General features: G+C 40.1%; 1 protein-coding gene across 1 annotated transcript in view; it reads left to right on the top strand.

The window, feature by feature from the left end:
* RFX4 (regulatory factor X4) overlaps positions 1–17,775 on the top strand; it is a 76,808-nt gene extending 59,033 nt beyond the window's left edge. The window contains exons 16-18 of the mRNA XM_056340804.1: positions 2,118–2,280; positions 6,807–6,945; positions 17,503–17,775. Of these exons, the coding sequence (XP_056196779.1) occupies positions 2,118–2,280; positions 6,807–6,945; positions 17,503–17,775 (575 nt within the window). The remainder of the gene's footprint in view (positions 1–2,117; positions 2,281–6,806; positions 6,946–17,502) is intronic.
* Positions 17,776–18,776: the final 1,001 nt, after the last annotated feature.

Here is an 18,776-nt window from a genome sequence, read left to right as displayed (position 1 = left end):
CCAAGTCCTCTCATCTAAGGAGTCTGAATTCCCACAGGGAGCACATGAAACAACTTGCTGTCCTGGACTAACTCATTTTCCTCAGATGGAGATAAGTTTCCTCATATTTTAAAAAAAAAAAAAAAAGAAAAGGAGGCTGTCAGAATGGCTGGGGCCAGTCAAATCAACCATATTTAGTAAAATGCAGAGGATCTTTTGGCCCTGTTATTACCACTTCTTGTTAGAGATAGGAAAGTCATGAGATTTTTGGGTCAATGGCCAATTTTTTCTCGGAACAAAGAAAGCAGGTCAAAGTAAAACTTTTGTTTTATGGTGAATTTTAAAACTGAAAAAAAATTGGTAAAGTTACCTAAAAATAAGTAAGTATTTGGGGGTTTTTTCACCATCTTTGTTGTCCTTCTTTTCTCTTTGTTTCTGCCTTTTAAATTTAAGCCTCTTTTGAAAAATATGTTGACCTTTTGAAATCGAAATGTTTCACCAAAATATTCTGCAGACAAATTGTTGATATCGTTAAAATGATTTTTCTCTTATTTTCAAATGCAACCATTTGGTGACCACATAAGTAGTTTTGGCCCCTTCCACTTAAACTGTATTTTCTAGTAAGGTAGGCTTCCTTAAACATTTTCCTCTACTCAAGGAACTATGACTGCTTATATCCACAGCAACACTGATGGGCTAGCTTCTCTTCAGTCTCAGGGATATCAGTGGTCCTCTGCAATGGGAGGAGATGGAAGACTGAGAATTCAAGTCAGTGACAGAAAATGCAGGCACATGAAAACAGACCTAGCACAAATATCCTTGGCCATAACAGATCCAAAGATGTTTCTACTATAAAAGCACCAAATCACACCCTGCTGGAGTATTTCAAGCTGGACTTGCCTTGTGAAGCTCAGAATGCCTTTCTTCAGTCCCAGAATCAAGCATTTCCCATTTAAAAAAATTTGTCTGATTTTGCCAAATACAATCACACACACCTGAAGAAAATTATACACATCTGAGATAGGATTTGCATTCCCCAAAGCCATGGAGTGGACACAAACCTGGTAATACAATCATTTCCCTCTCTGAATTAGGCCCTTTCATACTACAGGAAGTCCTAGAATCTGCACTGAAAAAAATGAATCACCTCCTGCAATTCCTTTTAGCTAGTGAAAAAGAGTCAAGAGAGCCCAGAGACCCCCAAACTAGTGTTCACATTGGGTTAAATTCAGTGTTCTGGTCCTCATTTGCAGGGTAATCTCAGCCAGTATGGTCATGACCTCCAGCAAGAGCTATGTTATACTGGAACAATGGATCTGTCAGCCTCCTGAGTGAAAGGGGTGTGTGCAAAGGACAAAGGTTTCTCAGCAGCTGGCTCATGAATCTGGAGTTCCTGCCTGGAAGGGATCAGGATGATTAAAAAACTCAGCACCTTCCAAGCAAAATGGAAAACCCACTTCTTTGCTTTGCTCTTCCCACAAATGCTCTACATGAAAAACTAAATTAAGTCCAGTCCCTGTCACCTCAAAAGAAGAAAGAAACATTATTTGTGAGAAGAAAACGGCTAGACAATTTCTGTCTATATATTTGTTGTAATTTGGAGATCTACCACTGTGTTGCCAATACAAAGGCTGGTACCTAGTTGGGTGGAACAGGTACTGCAAAAGGATTTAGTAAATTCATTTGCATAACACCCATTTTTGCTAGTCCTTCATTGTTCTGATTGTAGTTCCTGTCTCATTCCCGGCCTGATCAGCCTCAGAGCTAAACAGGCCAGCAGCCCACTTGGTGTAAGAGAGACCTCAGGGTTTGGTGCATCATGCCTGACAAATATTAGTGCTGGTGTTCCTTCATTTCTAAGACCTACCCCACTTTTTCCTATAAAATGATTTCAACACCACACTGAAAGTTCACTGTCTGAGCCATTGGAGATATGTCTCTTACCTCTGGATCTTTGCACACTCCGGCTGATTTGGTATGTTTATATATGCCTCAGATATGACTTTTGTTCATTTGTGTTGATGCTGTTTCCATTATCATTGCCTGTTAGGTTGCTTTCCTGTAACTATCTCAAAGCATAACACCTCTATGGATGACAGCATGTTAGCTCTGTTCCTTTAATGCTTGTTTGTCTGCAGGGGCTATGCAATCCTATACGTGGTCACTCACTTACACTGTGACAACAGCTGCTGGGTCACCTGCTGAAAATTCCCAACAGTTGCCCTGCATGAGAAGTCCACACGTACCATCATCATCTGTCACACACCGGATACCTGTTTATCCCCACAGAGAAGAACATGGGTAAGTGACTTCCCCGTATCCTGGGTTGTTTTTTTTTTTTGTGGGTTCTGGCTGAACTTATGCTTAGGGTTTTTTTTGGAAATACAGTGAAATCTGTTTCTTGATGTAGTAAGTCTGTATTGCAAAGATGCTAGTATCGTTATTCTTTGGGCTACTGTTGTATGATTATATTATGTCTCAGTTTTATAATCGCATGTTTTTTATCTCATCTCATGTTTTAAGTCTCATCTATTTAGAAACACAGTAGGCCTGGAGAATATTTTATAAAAGAGAAGGCTTTAGTGGATTTCTTCTCTGATTCCTGTTTTCCTGTGCCATATTCTATCCCAAAGGCTAGATGTGCTCAAAGAATGACCCTACTATACCATGTCTCAGGAGGGGTGATCCTTCTCCTGTTCTCAGCACTGCTGAGACCACATCTGGATCCAATTCTGTGCTCCCCAGTACAAGACAGGCACAGGCATACTGGATTAAGTCCAGAAAAGGGCCACTTAGATGGTTACAGGACTGGAGCATCTGTCATGCAAAGACAGGCTGAAAGAGCTAGGGTTGTTTAGCATCAGGCAGAGAAGGCTCAGGGAGGGTCTTCTCAATGTGTATAAATACCTGCTGGGGGGTGTAAAGAAGATGGAGACAGATTCTTCTCAGTGGTATTTAGTGACAGGACATGAGACAATGGGCACAAATAGAAATACAAAAAAATATGTTTAAACATAAACAAAAAACTTTGGTATTTTAAGTGTGATCAAACACTGGAATAGGGGGCCCAGAAAGGCTATGGAGTCTCCATCCTTGCTGGTATACAAACTCCATCTGGACACAATCCTGGGCAGCCTGCTCTAGTGGATCCTGCTTTGTGCAGAGGAGGTTAGACTAGACAATCTCCACAGGTCCCTTCCAACCTCAATGATTCAGTGATTCTATGACTACTTTTAGACCTGCAGAAAAGATGCCCAAAGTTCGGAGAAAAAGCTACATTTTCACCGTAATATTCTAAGCCCATCTCCATCACCAAAATTTGCTCAAGGCTCTCAATTAAAATAATTACAGTAGAAATTTATGTAACATTATTTGATCTTGGAAAACTTCAGTCACTCCAACTAAATCTCTCAGTGCTCTTTTCATCAAGCAAAACTTCTTCTGTGCCATCCTCATTTGAGTGCATAACTCATAGAAATCTGTAACTAAAAAGAAACAACTGCAAAATAATCAATGGGGAAGGGCGAGGCTCATAGCAAGATTAGTAAATGCCCAAGTACTGACATGATGCAAGAGGTTCAAAAGACTTTACTGAGTTCCAGTCTCATTGCATACTCATTAACCTTGCAGAAGTGCTTTTGTAGTGTGGAAGACTGTACGTTGTTTGGAAGGGTAACAGTAGATTAATTTGAACCCTGCGACTCCTTCCCTCTTGGATGTGGTCAGGTTTAGATAACTGTTTGAATGTCACTGCTAAGCCCTTACTGGAAAGACCTGGATATGGAGATATGGAACATCTCTTCTATACAGCAGTATGACTGCTTGGTGGAAGCATAGCAACAGGGAGGTTTGGGAGCTAACAGGATGCAAGAATTGGAACAGACCACAGTAAGGCTGTGTATGTATAATAGATACGTGCACACATATGTGAGAATTCATTGTTCCTAAAGGAATCTCTTTCAATCTAGGTGAATCAACTTTTCAGAAAGGCAACAAAGAATGCTACAACCTGGCCTCTTTTGCCATTTGATTTCATTTGTGACACTTGAATAGAAACATTTTGGTCATGCTTCTAAACATTTCAGTGACATCTGCTTTCTTGTCTGGAATCGAGTTTGTAAGCTGATAGGGATAGGGCCTCTCTGTGAATCTGTGTTTGCATGGCTTCTATCACAATGATTTCCTGATCTCATTTGCCCTCTATATAGTACTATTAAATTTTTTCTGAATCATTACAATTTGTACATATTTTGTATCTACAGCAAAATCAGCACATTGGTATTTCAGCTTTTATAGGATCTGAGTCTAATGTGACAGGCTGATAGAGAGATGTTCCTGAAGAAATGTTTGCAGAGAAATCCAGTGACTTCACCCTCGGTGTTTTGAAGCACAAGATTCATTATATAGTTCTTATGGAAGGTACAGTCACAGATTCAATACAGAGCTTGTTTAAAAGCATTAAAGAACCATCTCTTCAGAGAGGAAAAGAATAAAATGAGACCTTGTATGCAAGAGTCAAACAAATGGCTGCCCTGGAAAGAAAGAGAGTAAAATCAAAGTCTGCACTAAGATTTCCAGGTTTCTGGAGAAGAGAGAAATGGAGCAAGCAGCTGCCATAGCTGCACAGACTCAGCCTTACTCCCATGCCAAAGGGCCCAGCAGAGCACATAAGCAGTATGGGGGCCACAAGCTCTTCCCCTGCTGTAGGTGAATGTCACACCAAATGCAGACTCTTAGCCACGCAGCATACCTGGAATTTTCCTAACAGAAGAAAGAGGAATCTTCCTGAAGGAAAAGTACACAATAGAGATTATGATAAGAAACTTTATCAACTCCATGCTCAAGTGAATTAAAGTGCTATAGTTTAGTAAAAGGTGACGTGTTTGAAAGAAGGAGAGAAAATCAATTGCTTCCAGACTAGCACATGGCGTCCTTAATGAATAGAAAAAGCATGAAGTGCAAACACTGCCTTACAGGAGTTGGTTTTGTTTGGGAGTCCAAGGGCACCGTGGGCTACCGGAGGGAATGGACAGATGATCATCTTCTTTAAGCAGAGAAGGCTGCACTGTGAATGTCAGGCTTATGCAGACCCCAAAAGCATCTGTTACAGATTTTAACAGTCTGCTGTGTTGAACAAGGCAAACAAGATGTTTGCCTACTACAGTGTGCAACAGCTTCGTAACATAGCTATTTGTCTCTCCCCTGCTTGCCACAGAAAGACTACCGAAGTCATGTTATGTGATCACCAGTTCATCTGAGGTAGATTATGGAAACCATTCGTACTTACAGCTAAACCCAAGTGAATGTAAAAATGAGAGCTGAATGTTGAACAATGAAGGTGGACGTAGGGCCTTATGTCCTGAAAATGTTTTTAGAAGGGGCGCTTTGCTTTAATTTTGAATCTGCTGGATTGTCTGGTAGAAGACATGACATGGTAACTCTAGAATACCTTCGTAAGATCAAAAGGATAACAGAAGTTTAAACTGTACCCAGTGTAAAAATTGCAATGAACTTTCCAGAAAAAGAGTAAATCTGTACGAATAGCCATCTTCTTTTGAACACACTGAATTGGTTACTTTGTTTGTTTATCAACATTTGTGTTCCATCATGTTTCATTGAGCAAGTCCAGAGGAGGACCACAAAAGTGATTAGGGGGCTGGAACACCTGCCATATGGGCACAGGCTGAGACAGCTGGGATTGTTTAGCCTAGAGAAGAGGAAGCTCTGGGGAGACATTATAGCAGTCTTCCAGTACTTAAAGGGGGCCTACAGGAAAGACAGGGAGGGACTTTTTATCAGAGTGTATTGATAGGAGGAGGGGTAATGGTTTTAAAATGAAAGAGAGTAGAGATTTCATTAGGTATTAGTAAGAAATGCTTTACTGTGAAGGTGGCACAACACTGGAACAGGTTGCCCAGAGAAGCTGTGGATGCTCCATCCCTGGAAGTGCTCAAGGCCAGGTTGGATGGGGCTTTGAGAAACCTGGTTTGGTAGAACGTGTCCCTGTCCATGGCAGGGGGGTTGGAACTGGGTGGTCTTTAAGTTCCCTCTCAACCCAACCCATTCTATGATTCTATTTTTCAATAGCATTATTTTAAGAACCTTTGAACTTCTGTGCTGAATTAGGATCAAATGTTTGCATGGCTACACAAAGATGGGAGGTTGCCGAAAGTGTACATGCATCTTCTGCTAGTGAATAGCACAAATAATGGTGGCCAACAAACATTGATGCTGCAGTTTCTTATGGCTAAGGAAACTTCTTTACCCCCGCTGTCCCTAGACAAGGGGTTGGAATAAAAAAATGGAAGTAGGCAAGCTCTCCATTCTCAAATCCCACTCTATTCTCAAGTCAGCTGTGCTAAAGCTGTCCATTGTATGCTTCAGGTGCAAATTAATACAGCTCTCTCCCTCCCATAAAAGGAACATCTGACCCCAGTGCAAGGAGGTAGCTGAACTCCAGTGTAGTTCTTTAAGTCAAATATTACCATACTTCCTCAGCCTGGATAGCAATTTACTAGGAACATGGCAATAAAATAATAATAAAAGTGAAAGACACTTTCTCCTTAGAAAATGCACAAATGAGTCAGCAATTTAAAACTAGTCACAGAAATGTTGAGTGTCTCTATCTGTTGTTGTACTGAACATGTAATTTCACTAAGTGGCATCTGCTTCCTGACTGAGCTGGGAAATATCTTTTTTTAAAAGGTTATTTAAAATATCATTCTCCTATTCAAAAGGTGCAAATGTATGTTTCATGAAAGTCCTAGATTTATTAGTGGGAATACAATTATTATGCATACTAAATAGAATTTTTAAACGGATTTTAGATACACAGGAAGTTACAACTACGGTAGCTACAGCAACCAGCATCCACATCCAATGCAGAGTCAGTATCCAACCTTACCACACGACACTGCTATCTCTGGACCACTTCACTACTCAGCTTACCACAGAAGCTCTTCGCAGGTAAGTTGGATTTATTACTGACAATGCTTTCTATAACATTTTAAGTGAAGATGTGCTTGTAAAATTATCAGCATATTAGCTGTCTGAATCAATAAGCTGTCATCAATTTAGTCATTGAGGGTCCCTAATTTTTTTCTTTTCTCATATTACTTAGATATTTGTTCATTTTGGTGGAGATTCTTTTATCAGAAGTACCTTTAGATTGTGGATTTAAAGTACTAATTCTAAAATCCAGCAGTCTGGATCATGGAAAGTGTTTCTGTGTTATGGAGTAGGTAGAACAAAAATGAATATAATTAGTTGTACGTTTCTTCAGTGTTGGGAACAGCAAGAGATTCCTAACAAGGAATAAAAGTGTTTTCATATAGCTGAAAGAAGACGCAGAGGCCATAGTGAGTTCTTCTGAGGCCTCTGCTTTTGAGAACACATGTGTTTAGCAATTTGCCAAAAAATGTGAGTTCTGCATATAGTTTGAATAACTTCAGGATGCCACTGCAAAGAGGTTCTGTTTAATGCTATAGTCTCCTGCTATAATGCTGAGAAATTATGTCAGTAACTATTTCAGGACTATGTCTGAGAAATTATGTCAGTAACTATTTCAGGACTATGTCACTTCACAAAACTGAGCCAGTAGGAACCAGCACAAATTAAGTGTGAAGATTATATTTGACAACAGTTCAAAAGTAATACCGCTGTAGGAGGACTTTAGTACATCATGCAACTGATGCTTCCTCAGTGTAGGAAGCTGCTCTCTGGGCTCTCTGCTGGAAGATTTTTAAAAGGTGAGTACAGGCAAGAGATGATGGCATTGGGGTATTCCACCCACATGGCAGCTTTTGTGCTTTATCTACTGGAAATTTATACAACTATATTAGGGACCACTATGCTTAACTGGACTGCAATAGTTTCATACCAGATGCAAAGATGCGAATTTGATAGTGCTTTGGACTAGAACACGCAAAACATGCATCTCATTCTGGTCTTTGGCATCAGTCTGCCAGGCAATCTCAGAGTAGTCATTTGTCTTGTTTATGCTTAAATTTCCCTAGCTGTAAGAAAAAAATAATGGTCTTGATCTCCTCAGAGCTTTGTGAGATCTGCTGTCCTATATGAACCCAATATGCTTATTTCGACCAGCTCAGCAATGGCTCCTTAGATTATGGAAGGAACAAGTCTACAGCTTCATAACCATTTGTGTCATACCTTGGTCCATCAGACTACATGAGGTGACAAGATTTATTTGAGGCTTGTTGCAGCCGCTGTATCTTCAATAGGAACAGTGAGTGAATGTTTGATTAGTGTCCTGTGATAGGTTTGTATTCATTTTTTCAGTACAGGCCTTACCCAATATTTTTTCCAGAATGAGTCACTTTTTGACTTAGAATTGGCTTCCCAATTTTCTTTACTCTCTCTTATCCTTTACTGCAGAAAACCCCTGAGTGCTGGTTCTGAAATGGTCTGTAAGGTCATTTCTCTCTGTAAAACAGAGAATTAGGCTTTTACTCTTTAGAAATGTTATCACCTGCATAAGGAGTTTTTTCTACCCTCTGACAACTGTCCATCATACTTACATAGACAGCACAAGTTAAGCAAGAAATAAATAAAGCAAAGCACAATCGATACATTTTTAGTTTACTCATGTCCTGGACAACATGTTATATGGAAATAGCAACATAGATTAAAATTGTGCAAATACTTTTCATACTGTAGTAGACTGTCTCTACGAGTGCAGATGTCAGATCATTTCTTCCTCTTTTGCTAGCTCTTGAACTGTTCTGAACATCCATGAAGAACAGTTATACTTTAATGATCACACTTGAGAGCAAAATCTTTTCAACTTGTTCTTTCTCATGCTTCTTGTAAACCAAGGTGGAATCTCACAGCAGGACACAACTAACAAAAACCTATTAGTGTACTCATTCTGTATTGAAAGGAGCTACAAACTGAAACCTTACTTTCAAAAATAATCTGAAAGTCTTGAATGGTTTAATATGGGATTTTCTGTCATTCTTTTTAAAGCTAAGTGAGCTTCTGTAAAATGCCTGCCCCAATGATAAGTTCTTTCTTATCTACTTTTAACCAAATGATTTCATAAGATGCCCCTAATAAGATGTTAGAGGACTACTCTTTTTCTAGCAGACTTTCTGAGGGGAACATGGTACAAGGAATTGCAGTAGGACTCATGATGTTGTCAAGATAAAAGAAGCCAAATTTGCAATGAATATATCAACAGCTGCCACTATACTGAAACTGGAGGAGATGCAATGTTATGGCTGTGGTAATATAATCAGTTGAGAAGAGGAGGCATTGACCATTACTCTTCAAAAGAACTCTTTGTTATAATCTACATTCAGTCCAAATATAGAACTCTGGCTCAACTTTAGCTAATATTCTATCATGCCCTTTAGGACAGTGTCTAGAGATTAACTCCAAAGAAAAAAAAATATCTGTGTGTGTGGTAAGTTCTCCTCTACAAACACGGATTCAGAGAGGAACCTTGTCCCAGACAGGGGTCTGAGCCAAAACAGGTGACATGTAATCAAGGTGGAGTTGAGGCTGCAGCTATATAGTATTTTGGTTTTGAAGAATGCCATATCCAACCTCTTTCTGTGGAAAAGAGTGACTTACTCCAGATTTTATCAGGTCAGTTACTTCGAGACTATTTTACATCCCAGAGAAATGTTCCTATAGAAAAACAGAGAGTCGTGCTTGATTTTTTGTTCATTTCTTTAGTAGAACTTTAAGAGAGATCATTTCACAGATACAATTTACAAACCGTCAACAAAAAAGAGTGGAATTGGAGCAAAGGGAATGGAGGGAATAACTTCTATTTGGTGGAAGTGGGGAACTGAACAGCTAGGAAAGGTGAAGGGAAGGGTATGAGTGACCCTTTAAATTGTATTTGCCAACATACAGCATGTTGATCCCAACCTGGCAATACAATGATGATTCATAGTATTTATTTTAGGAAGTCTACTGTGGTTTTGTCATTGGAAGCCTTACAGTGGGACTGTGCTAGGGAAGAAGTCTCACAGCTGTAGAACTTGTACTAGGTACAGCTCTTGAAAAGTGCAGAAGGTGGGAGTCCCAAGCCAAGCCTATCTCATCTGACCGGTGGCAAGTCCATGTTAGTGAGAGACTTCTAGATAACATGAGTTAGTGTTAGAGGAAACGAGACAGCGGTAGTTGCTAATGGTGATACTGCTGAAGCACCTTGTGTCACAGCTGCATGCTCACTCACATCCTATTCCATAACAGGCTGGTGAGAATCCTTGAGGTTATTGTTATTTCTCATCTTTGAGACAGTCGCCCAGCTTACCTTGGCTCACAGCGGAATGTGATAAGTGGCTTCTGAATTTGGGCTAAATAGAAATATTGATAGCTTATATTTTCATAAAGATCAGTGGATCACAGAGGGACAAGAAGGCAAAAAAAAAATATGGAGGAGATGATTTGTAAAAAACTTTATAGGGGAGTAAATGTTCTGCTAAAGTAATGTCTGCAGCTACTAACCCAGCATAAGCCTAAAACGGGCTCCTTCTGGCAGTGTAGGCTGACTAATTCCCACTGATGGCTAAAAGTCTTTTTGTTGACAGGGACAGTCTGTTCAAACCTTGGTCTTAATCTGATATTTTTTTTCTTTCATCAGCATCTGTGAATAGTTCACAGAACAGTTGCTTCCTTGTAACTCCAGGCCTGATTGCTCATTTCTTGACTTGGCTTACTGACCAGGAGCCTGGCACACAAATAAAGAAAAATTATGTACAGATTGATTTGTTACTACCTAATTTTCCAAGCCATAATGCAGAAGTGCATACAATCCTATGATACTATTCCAACATCATATAGGAGACTGTGTAATGTGTGTACATCAACACATCTATACTGACACTATGTTTCATCAGTTCTCTGCCTCTGCAATTCTAGGTACCAGATGCCAGGGTAGAAAATAGACAACTCTGTCTAAAAGCTTCTGAGTGTTCCTATTAGCCTATGCTGAGTCTAGCAGAGAGGTACCTCTGTCAAAGGTACCCCCTTGATAATGTCACCACCTAATCCACCTCCATGATCAACACTTGACTGGGTTTTATCACAGCTTTTGTTAGCAAGTTTCACCCTGGGTGGACAGGTCTTAATCCTCTTTCAGGCTATCCATAAATATTTCAGTTCGTATCATTCCATCTCTTCCTTAAACACATCCATGCTGCAGTAATTTTTCTTTGTAAACCACAAGGATCACTCTTCTAGAAGGAAGAGTAATTAGAGAAACCTGCAGCAGTATATATGTTTGTATTTTAGTATAACTGGTAACATATAAAGATGCACATCATGTGAATGTGCATCACTGTACATACAGTACAAAAAATGGCAAACATACAAGAGAGATGTATGAGTACTCTAATGCATGGCTGTAGTGAAACATATTGTAGGTCCATTTATCCAGGTCGTATCTCCAGCAATGGCCAGAAATGAATGTGTGGCGGGAAAGTCTTAGAAACAGGGTATGTAGAGAGTGGTCCTTTCACCAGCATAGCTGCACTGGCTTTGGCAAGAGCTGACTTAGGGACATACGGAGTAGGAAGCAACAGTTAGACTGCTGTATTTTGTAGCAAACTGCTCTCCATTTGTACTTACAGACTTAGGGGTGGGTTGTATGAAACACGTTCTCTTGTTAATTCTAAGTCTGTTATCTCATAAGTGCATTGGGTGCCCTCTGTTTTTTGCATGATAAGGAATAGGGAATATTCTTTCCCTATTTATCTACTCTGGCCGTTGAAGACATTATAAATCTCCCTCATTCCCCTCGCCTCCTTCCTGTCGTCACTTTTCCAGACTTCAGAGTTATCACCTGTTCTGTTTCTCTTGTGATGGATGTTCTATATGGAGGAGTTATCTCAGGACTGCATGTGCACTGCAAAGCAGGTGTTGTCTGGGAAGCATGGAAATGTCCTGTTCTCTCAGTTCTGCTGAGCAGGGAAGCTGCTGGAGCTGCAGCTCCCCTCCAGCCTTCCTGTGCAAACCTGATCTCTGAGTAGGTAGGAGGGACTCAGTCAAGAAGCTGCCACATCAGCCACTTAGATCTGTGAACACTCCTAGACCCTGCGCTGCACAGAGCCTTTTATTTTACCTTTTCTTCCTTTGCACTTCCAAAATGGAGCAACCACCTCCAAATGGTGTATCTCAGGTGGAGGTACTTAACGGAGAGTCATAGAAGTATCATAGCAGTGTTTCACTTTTTGTTCCTTGAGATGCAATTCCCACCTTAAAGACAAGCTTCACCCCACCCTCCTGACTTTTAAGCTATCTCCTGTTGCACTCGGGAGCACAGCCAGGGTCAGTTGTTCCTCAACTGGGTTCTGGGACTGGGAGGAGCACATGTGTATCAGCAAGTGCTTGGCACTCCTGTTTTGCTGTTGTCAAAATGGGCTTATGAAGAAGATAGTTTACTTCCATGGTCTGGATAGAACAAATCAGTCTGGAAAATGCTGTAGTAGTACAACCTGCTGTCACGTGGTAGATTGGGTCTGCAACTCTCGGAGGTACAGAGCACAGTATTGGGGCCATAGCTAAAGAAACTTTATCAGTGTTTGACTCTCCTAAACTGCTCGGAGGACTGCAGTGGTCTTCCATTACTTCCCAGAGTTGCCGCAACACTTCGTTTCTTGGTGCAATGTTGCATGCCACAATTCTACCCAACCATGTCTTTACTTCCCTGCATATGCCTCTAGAGAAGGATTTACATGGGTGCAGCACTTCGTAACTGGTTTTTGTTACAGTGTGTGGGAGCCAAAGAAATCTCCCAGACACAGCCCGTGCTTCAGTGTCAGTTCATGTTGTTCTGGCTCATTTACTTCACCAAAAAAAAGAATGGGAAAAGTTCTTGTCTCCCCAGCAGATACACAGTATAAGCTCGTGACTATACCAATGCAGTAAGAATAGCAGGCCCTTCCCAATAACCACTCTGTCATCAAAGAGCTAATAATGACAGGAAGAAGAAAATACTGTCCAAGTCCCACCCATGCACAAGAATCATTGTTCCTAACTGTATGGCATCATAAGGGACTTGAGGTTGTTAGAATGTAATAGAAGTAATTATGTATTGAATGCAACAGGAAACAGATGTCTTAACTTCTTTGTAAATAATAACAAATAACGTTTTCATAGGGCTCCAAATGCCACTCCCAAAAGTATCAAAATCACTTAGATTGACTTGAAAGTTTCACCCAACCTATATGACAGACTAATATTCAATAAGCTTCAATTTGTGAAGAAAAGGATCAAATTAAAGGTTATAAAGATGCAATCAATCAATAGTTGTGATTATATAATTTTTTGAGATTTTAAGCATATTTTTATTAGGTTAATTCATAGGCAGCTCTTCACAATTGCTGTAATTTCTGATATGAGTTATTTGCAAGCTTTAAAGTAGTGGCTAACATACAATATTAACCTACAGCATTCTGCAAAAGTGTGAGCTAATGCAACATCAAGTCAGAACCTCATTCATAAGGAAAATATTTTGCTGTTTGGACAGAGACACCTTTCACCTCCATGCATAATCAGTCAGTCAGTTGAGGATAAGAATAAATAGATTATTCTCCACCCTCACATTGCAGGAACTCAGTCTTCACTTCATGAGAACATATTTAATGTTGTATTTTCTAAAATAATACTAAAAGGAATTGAATTAATTTTACATTTTTGGGCAAGGCCATAACAATAATCTGCTCAAAGTCTCCCAGACTTAAAGAGCTTCTTGTCTAGGTCTTACAGCAGCAGCAGCAGCGAGTGTGAGTTAACCCAGAAAATGGTAATTTCCTGTCAAGAGCTCTCCAACAAATGTCGCTTTTATATCTGGCAAAGATCACTAGGCCCCAGTGTTTTGAGTTCAGCATGCTTAAGCACTCTTCATTAAACCGGATGTAGAGTGTGAAAGGTGATTCAGGCAGCATGGGCAGGCATCCGCCCAGATGGCTACGCTTTGGACACTCCAACAAGGCTGAATAGATGCTTCATTGGGTGAGTTAATAGTCAGGCAGGGGCCAATGAGTACTTTAAAAATATTGTCTTTCAATAGTCTCTTCACTGTAGGGAAAAAGAAGTCACTGACTCATTTGCGATTAGCTGACCTACCATTACAAAACTTTCCATCTTGCATTCAGTCATAACAGAATTTATTGTAAAATACTAGATATTTAGAGTCCATGTTATTTTCAAGCAATTATTCTTTTTACATTCATGACACATTCATAAACACAGCTGCATCGGGTGTTCTTGATGAAAAGGAAAAGCAGCACCCTGTATCCTGTCCCCTCATGCACAGCCATTAGCCCTGCCTTCTTAGCAAGCCTTAGCATGGCCTCTTGACTGCACATAGGAGGGGGATTATCTTCCCTTCTCAGCTCACCCTGAAATTCATTCTGGGAGTCAAAGTTTCATTCCCCCAACAGCACAGGTTTTGTGGTTCCAAACTACCTAAAAGGCATACGGCTTCCCCACATAATGCCATGTACAACCAGGAGACCCGCAACAATATTCCCAGAGTTCATTTTGTTCCTCTTGCTCATAGATGAAAATTGTGCAGTCTATAAGTTATCAAGTAGCAAATTATCCCAGCAGAAACCAGGGCTTTCTCTTGGAATTTGTAAAGGGTATGAAAGCAAGTAATTCCCCTGCTATAAGTCACAACTTCCGTTTCACAAACTCAAAGGAAAGTTGCCCTGAGTCAGGATGGCAAAGGTTTCTGTTTCAGTTAACAACAGAGTAGATCAATTACTGCATTGGGAAGAAGACAGATAATAATTGGTGTATTATGGCAAAAGTCAAGATTAATCTTGTTGTAAGCATATTCTTTAACACAAGAATCAACAGTGACTTCAGGTATAGATCAATGGGGGATACAGACAAAGACCATGGTAACTGCTATCAAGTAAAACACCACTGAACGGAGAGAAGAATGTTTCTAGCTTGGACCACATCTTGCAGCTCCACAGATGACATACAGAAAATAGAAAGTTAAAAACGTATTATTTGTGTGGTGTGTTTTTTTCCCTGTGATCCATCCTGGTCCCAAGTCCTACTATCTCAAAGCATTTTGTATACAGCCATTAGTGGGACATTTGAGATCATCCAGGAAAAACAACCTACAGATTTGACAGCTATGGAAAAAGGACTTTAATTTAACTTGAGCCAACCTAACTAATGGATTACATCATGTAGCAGGAGGAAGAAAAGAGCCATCTTCTGAGGACTGTTAATCTTCTATCTCAAATATTTATCTTGAGGTTTGATAAATTGTTCTGGTGGCTGTAGACAGAACACAGATGACTCACTTTTATTAGATGCCTGACTTTTTGATAACTAAAGTTAGGTAAGATGAATTCAACTCTGAAGCTATAGCAAATTACAAGATTACTTGTTTCTTCCATATTCATTATGGCAAGAGCTTTGTTCGTGAAGATGTTCAGGTGAAGGCAGTCAGCAGGCACTAGCATGAAAATGACTTCTGTGTAATGCCAGTGCAGACCAGAAAAGCAGCATCCTAAATATTAAAAATATGAAAATAATTCAACTTTTTCTGGAACATCTTATGCTTACTTAGAATATTTGCAGATTGGTTGTTTTTTGACAGTGCCTTGTCCTTAATTAATGAGTTAAAGGAGAGAGCCATGATCCTAAATTCAAATGACCTCATTTAACACTTCAGAGCTTGACTTTCATTGTTGCTGGGCCCTGGCAGCTTTTATCTTCAACAAAAGCTTCTGGAAAGCCAAGAAGTCTGAAAACTTGATTCTTCTGCAAAGGAATATAAGGCTTTCTGTGGTCAGTGCCTAAGCTCTACTGAATTTTCCTACGGAAAAGCCTTTCTCTGGGGTGAAGATGGAAATCTGGATGATCTTGTATGGACTTTTGCCAGTGTTGCCAATACAGCTTATTCTGATAGGTGTATTAGCTGTACCAGTTGGAAGTGTTGACATTCCAGTATGGCGCTGCCATTTACCAGCCTGCAGCAGCTGATTGCACAGGTAAATCCAGTCTCTGTGACAATGAGAAGTATATGCTAAATAACGCCATCGTAGAGCTTTGATGTCTTCCCTCTCATCTGCTAACTGGCCTGTCTAGCCAGGAGACGGTGGAATATGCTAAATCACTAACTACAGTATGTTGGTCAAAAATAGTCTTTCTCCACTCTAATTGGAAGCAGTCAGTGTGTGGCTTTTGAGCTGCCTGAGGCTTGTGAACTGTTTGAATGTGTTTGCCAAGGTGGGGCCGCCTTCCTGGCTGCAGAATGAAGGGAGTCAGCAGAAACTCTTCTGCTGTCATTGCCTTGGTCTTATGCAACAGTTACGGATGCAACTGGTTAACCCCAGCCCCACCCTGCAGTGGAGTGATGTAATGAGACCCTTTGGGAATCACTGATGAGATGTTACTCCTAGGAACAACTATGGCAGCTCTTCTCTCCACAACCCTCCAAAATATGGAGAAGGGGTTTTACAGTCCTCAGCCGTATAAAGTTTTGGTATGCAGCTTGCAAGGTGCCTGAGAGGTGAATAGTCCTACCTTGGTGACATCTTTCTAGTTAAGGAAATACCACAGTGTCAAACAATACAAGATAGTGAAATTTTAAATTATGTCACTTCTGATGGAAAAGGTATAGAGGTGTAAAATGTAGAAGCTCTGAAGATACATGGCTGGTCAAGGGCAACATGGGCACTAACCATCTGTGCAGCACAGATGGATAATAGGAGGGCAAAACAGGGAGGGACATTTCTTAGGCACAGCACAGATGATCTGTTCCGGTAAAACAGCAATAAGATAAATACATGTTAAGCCAGCACTCATAAGCACGATTTACAGGGCAGCCTGTGGCTGTAGAAGGCAAAAGCTGTTTTCCTGCCTATCCTTTCCGCAAGACATCTTCTCCTTAGTGGGAGGCATTTGTCAAACTTCTTTGATTTCTAGTTTCCAACTGTCACTGAGAACAGCTGGGGAATAGATAGATTCTTCCTCTGTCTGCCTCTTTTCACAAGTTCTCTGATTGGCTGCTCACTCTGAGGCCGAACCATACTATTTTTCTGCAGAAAATGGCAGGATGCCTTGTGAACATTTAAAAAGGAAGGCACCTTTCCAGTAATAAAGATCCTTTTGCTCTCATCCCTCAAAACTCAATTGAGTGAGCGGGAGTCGGGACATTTTATACCCTGTTTTCTAATGAATACCAAGTTTTCAAGTAAAAGATGGGGGAAAAAGATTGGATTAATTCAGTTTATTTTTCTACTTGCAGATATACCTGCCAGCATGAAGCTCTTTGATAAATTAATTCAATATTTAAATGCAGTGGCCACTTTGCAAGACTTTCCCTGACACTGTGGTTTGACTGCATGCACTAGTTACCTGATATTCCACCTTCAGTATGTCACCTAGTTGTTGGAGGGCTGGTAATTCATATGATTTTGGTTTTGTTAAACACAGAGTTGTGATACCACCAGCCCTTATTTTAAAATTGAGTATGTGGCAGATGATTCTTTAATTTGTCTTTCTTTGTTTTTATTGTAGTACCCTTTCAACAGCCCAACATCAAGAATGGAGCCCTGTTTGATGAGCAGTACTCCAAGGCTGCATCCCACACCGGTGACTCCTCGCTGGCCGGAGGTCCCGGCCGCAAACTCCTGCTACACAAGCCCATCCATGCACTCCACAAGATACGGAAATTCTAGTGACATGTACACCCCCTTGACTACACGCAGAAATTCTGAATATGAGCACATGCAACACTTTCCTGGCTTTGCCTATATCAATGGGGAAGCCACCACAGGTTGGGCTAAATGAAAATGACTGGTATCAGCTAAGCCCATATACTTAAAAGAGTTATAAAAACTTCATGTTATGTGTGACTTTTCATGAACGTTCTTCAAGGGAGGTGAAGATGGAAAAGATCCTGGGCAAATAAACATAGTTCATAATGTGGACAGATTGCAGACCAGTATGACTGTATGTTCCTGTAGCCGAAAAAGATTTTTGTGCTATTCTAGATCACTTTTGGGGCCAATCTGTGCCTTTTTTAATTCTGGCATGTGGGCCAACCCTGTGTGATGTCAGTTTGAGTGAGCCATTTTTGCCCCCCTCACTTAATGGCAATTGTTAATGAGTCTTACAAAAAAAGTACTGGAACAGGTAATATTTATAATTTGAATTAAAGACAGGAAATTCACCCTAAGCAAAACCCTGTCATCTATTCTTCTTTTTAAGCTCTTAATACATTCCTTAAAAACCATTCTGCCAAGTCATCACTTGTTCATATCAATTCCTCTATCTGGCTCCTTAAAAGACACATGTTATAGGTTTCAGTTTACACCTAACTTTGTATATTGATGCACCTTTCTGTTGATTCAGTAAGTTTGATCTTTACAAAAGAGAAAAAAAGACATGTAGCATTGAATTATACACTGCCTTAAGTTGACTATTGTTCTTATTATGTATGTATTTGTGTTAAGTTTGCACAATCTGGAAAAATCTAACTTCTCTGGTCAGTATTGACAAGGTTAAGAAGGGACTTGGGGACTGGGAAGATTTTGGATTCAGAGCCACATATGTTAAATATGATGATATGAAGCAATTATGTAAAGAAAATGACAATGCAAACATGATTATTCACTTAATTACCTATTGACAGGTATGAAATTGTTCTCTCAATTTCTTCACGTGGTGATAATTCTATATACTTCTACAAAAGCAAAATTCAAAGCTGTGCCTTTGAACTTATTCTGTACTGTGTATGTGTGGAAAAATGTATTGTATTTTGGGGAGAATTTTTCTTAGACATTTTCTGT

This window comes from Falco biarmicus, chromosome 5, assembly GCF_023638135.1.
Source record: "Falco biarmicus isolate bFalBia1 chromosome 5, bFalBia1.pri, whole genome shotgun sequence".
NCBI classification, from domain to species: domain Eukaryota; kingdom Metazoa; phylum Chordata; class Aves; order Falconiformes; family Falconidae; genus Falco; species Falco biarmicus.
The sequence above is the reverse complement of the archived record's forward strand: the minus strand, read 5'-3'. Positions and strand labels throughout refer to the sequence as shown.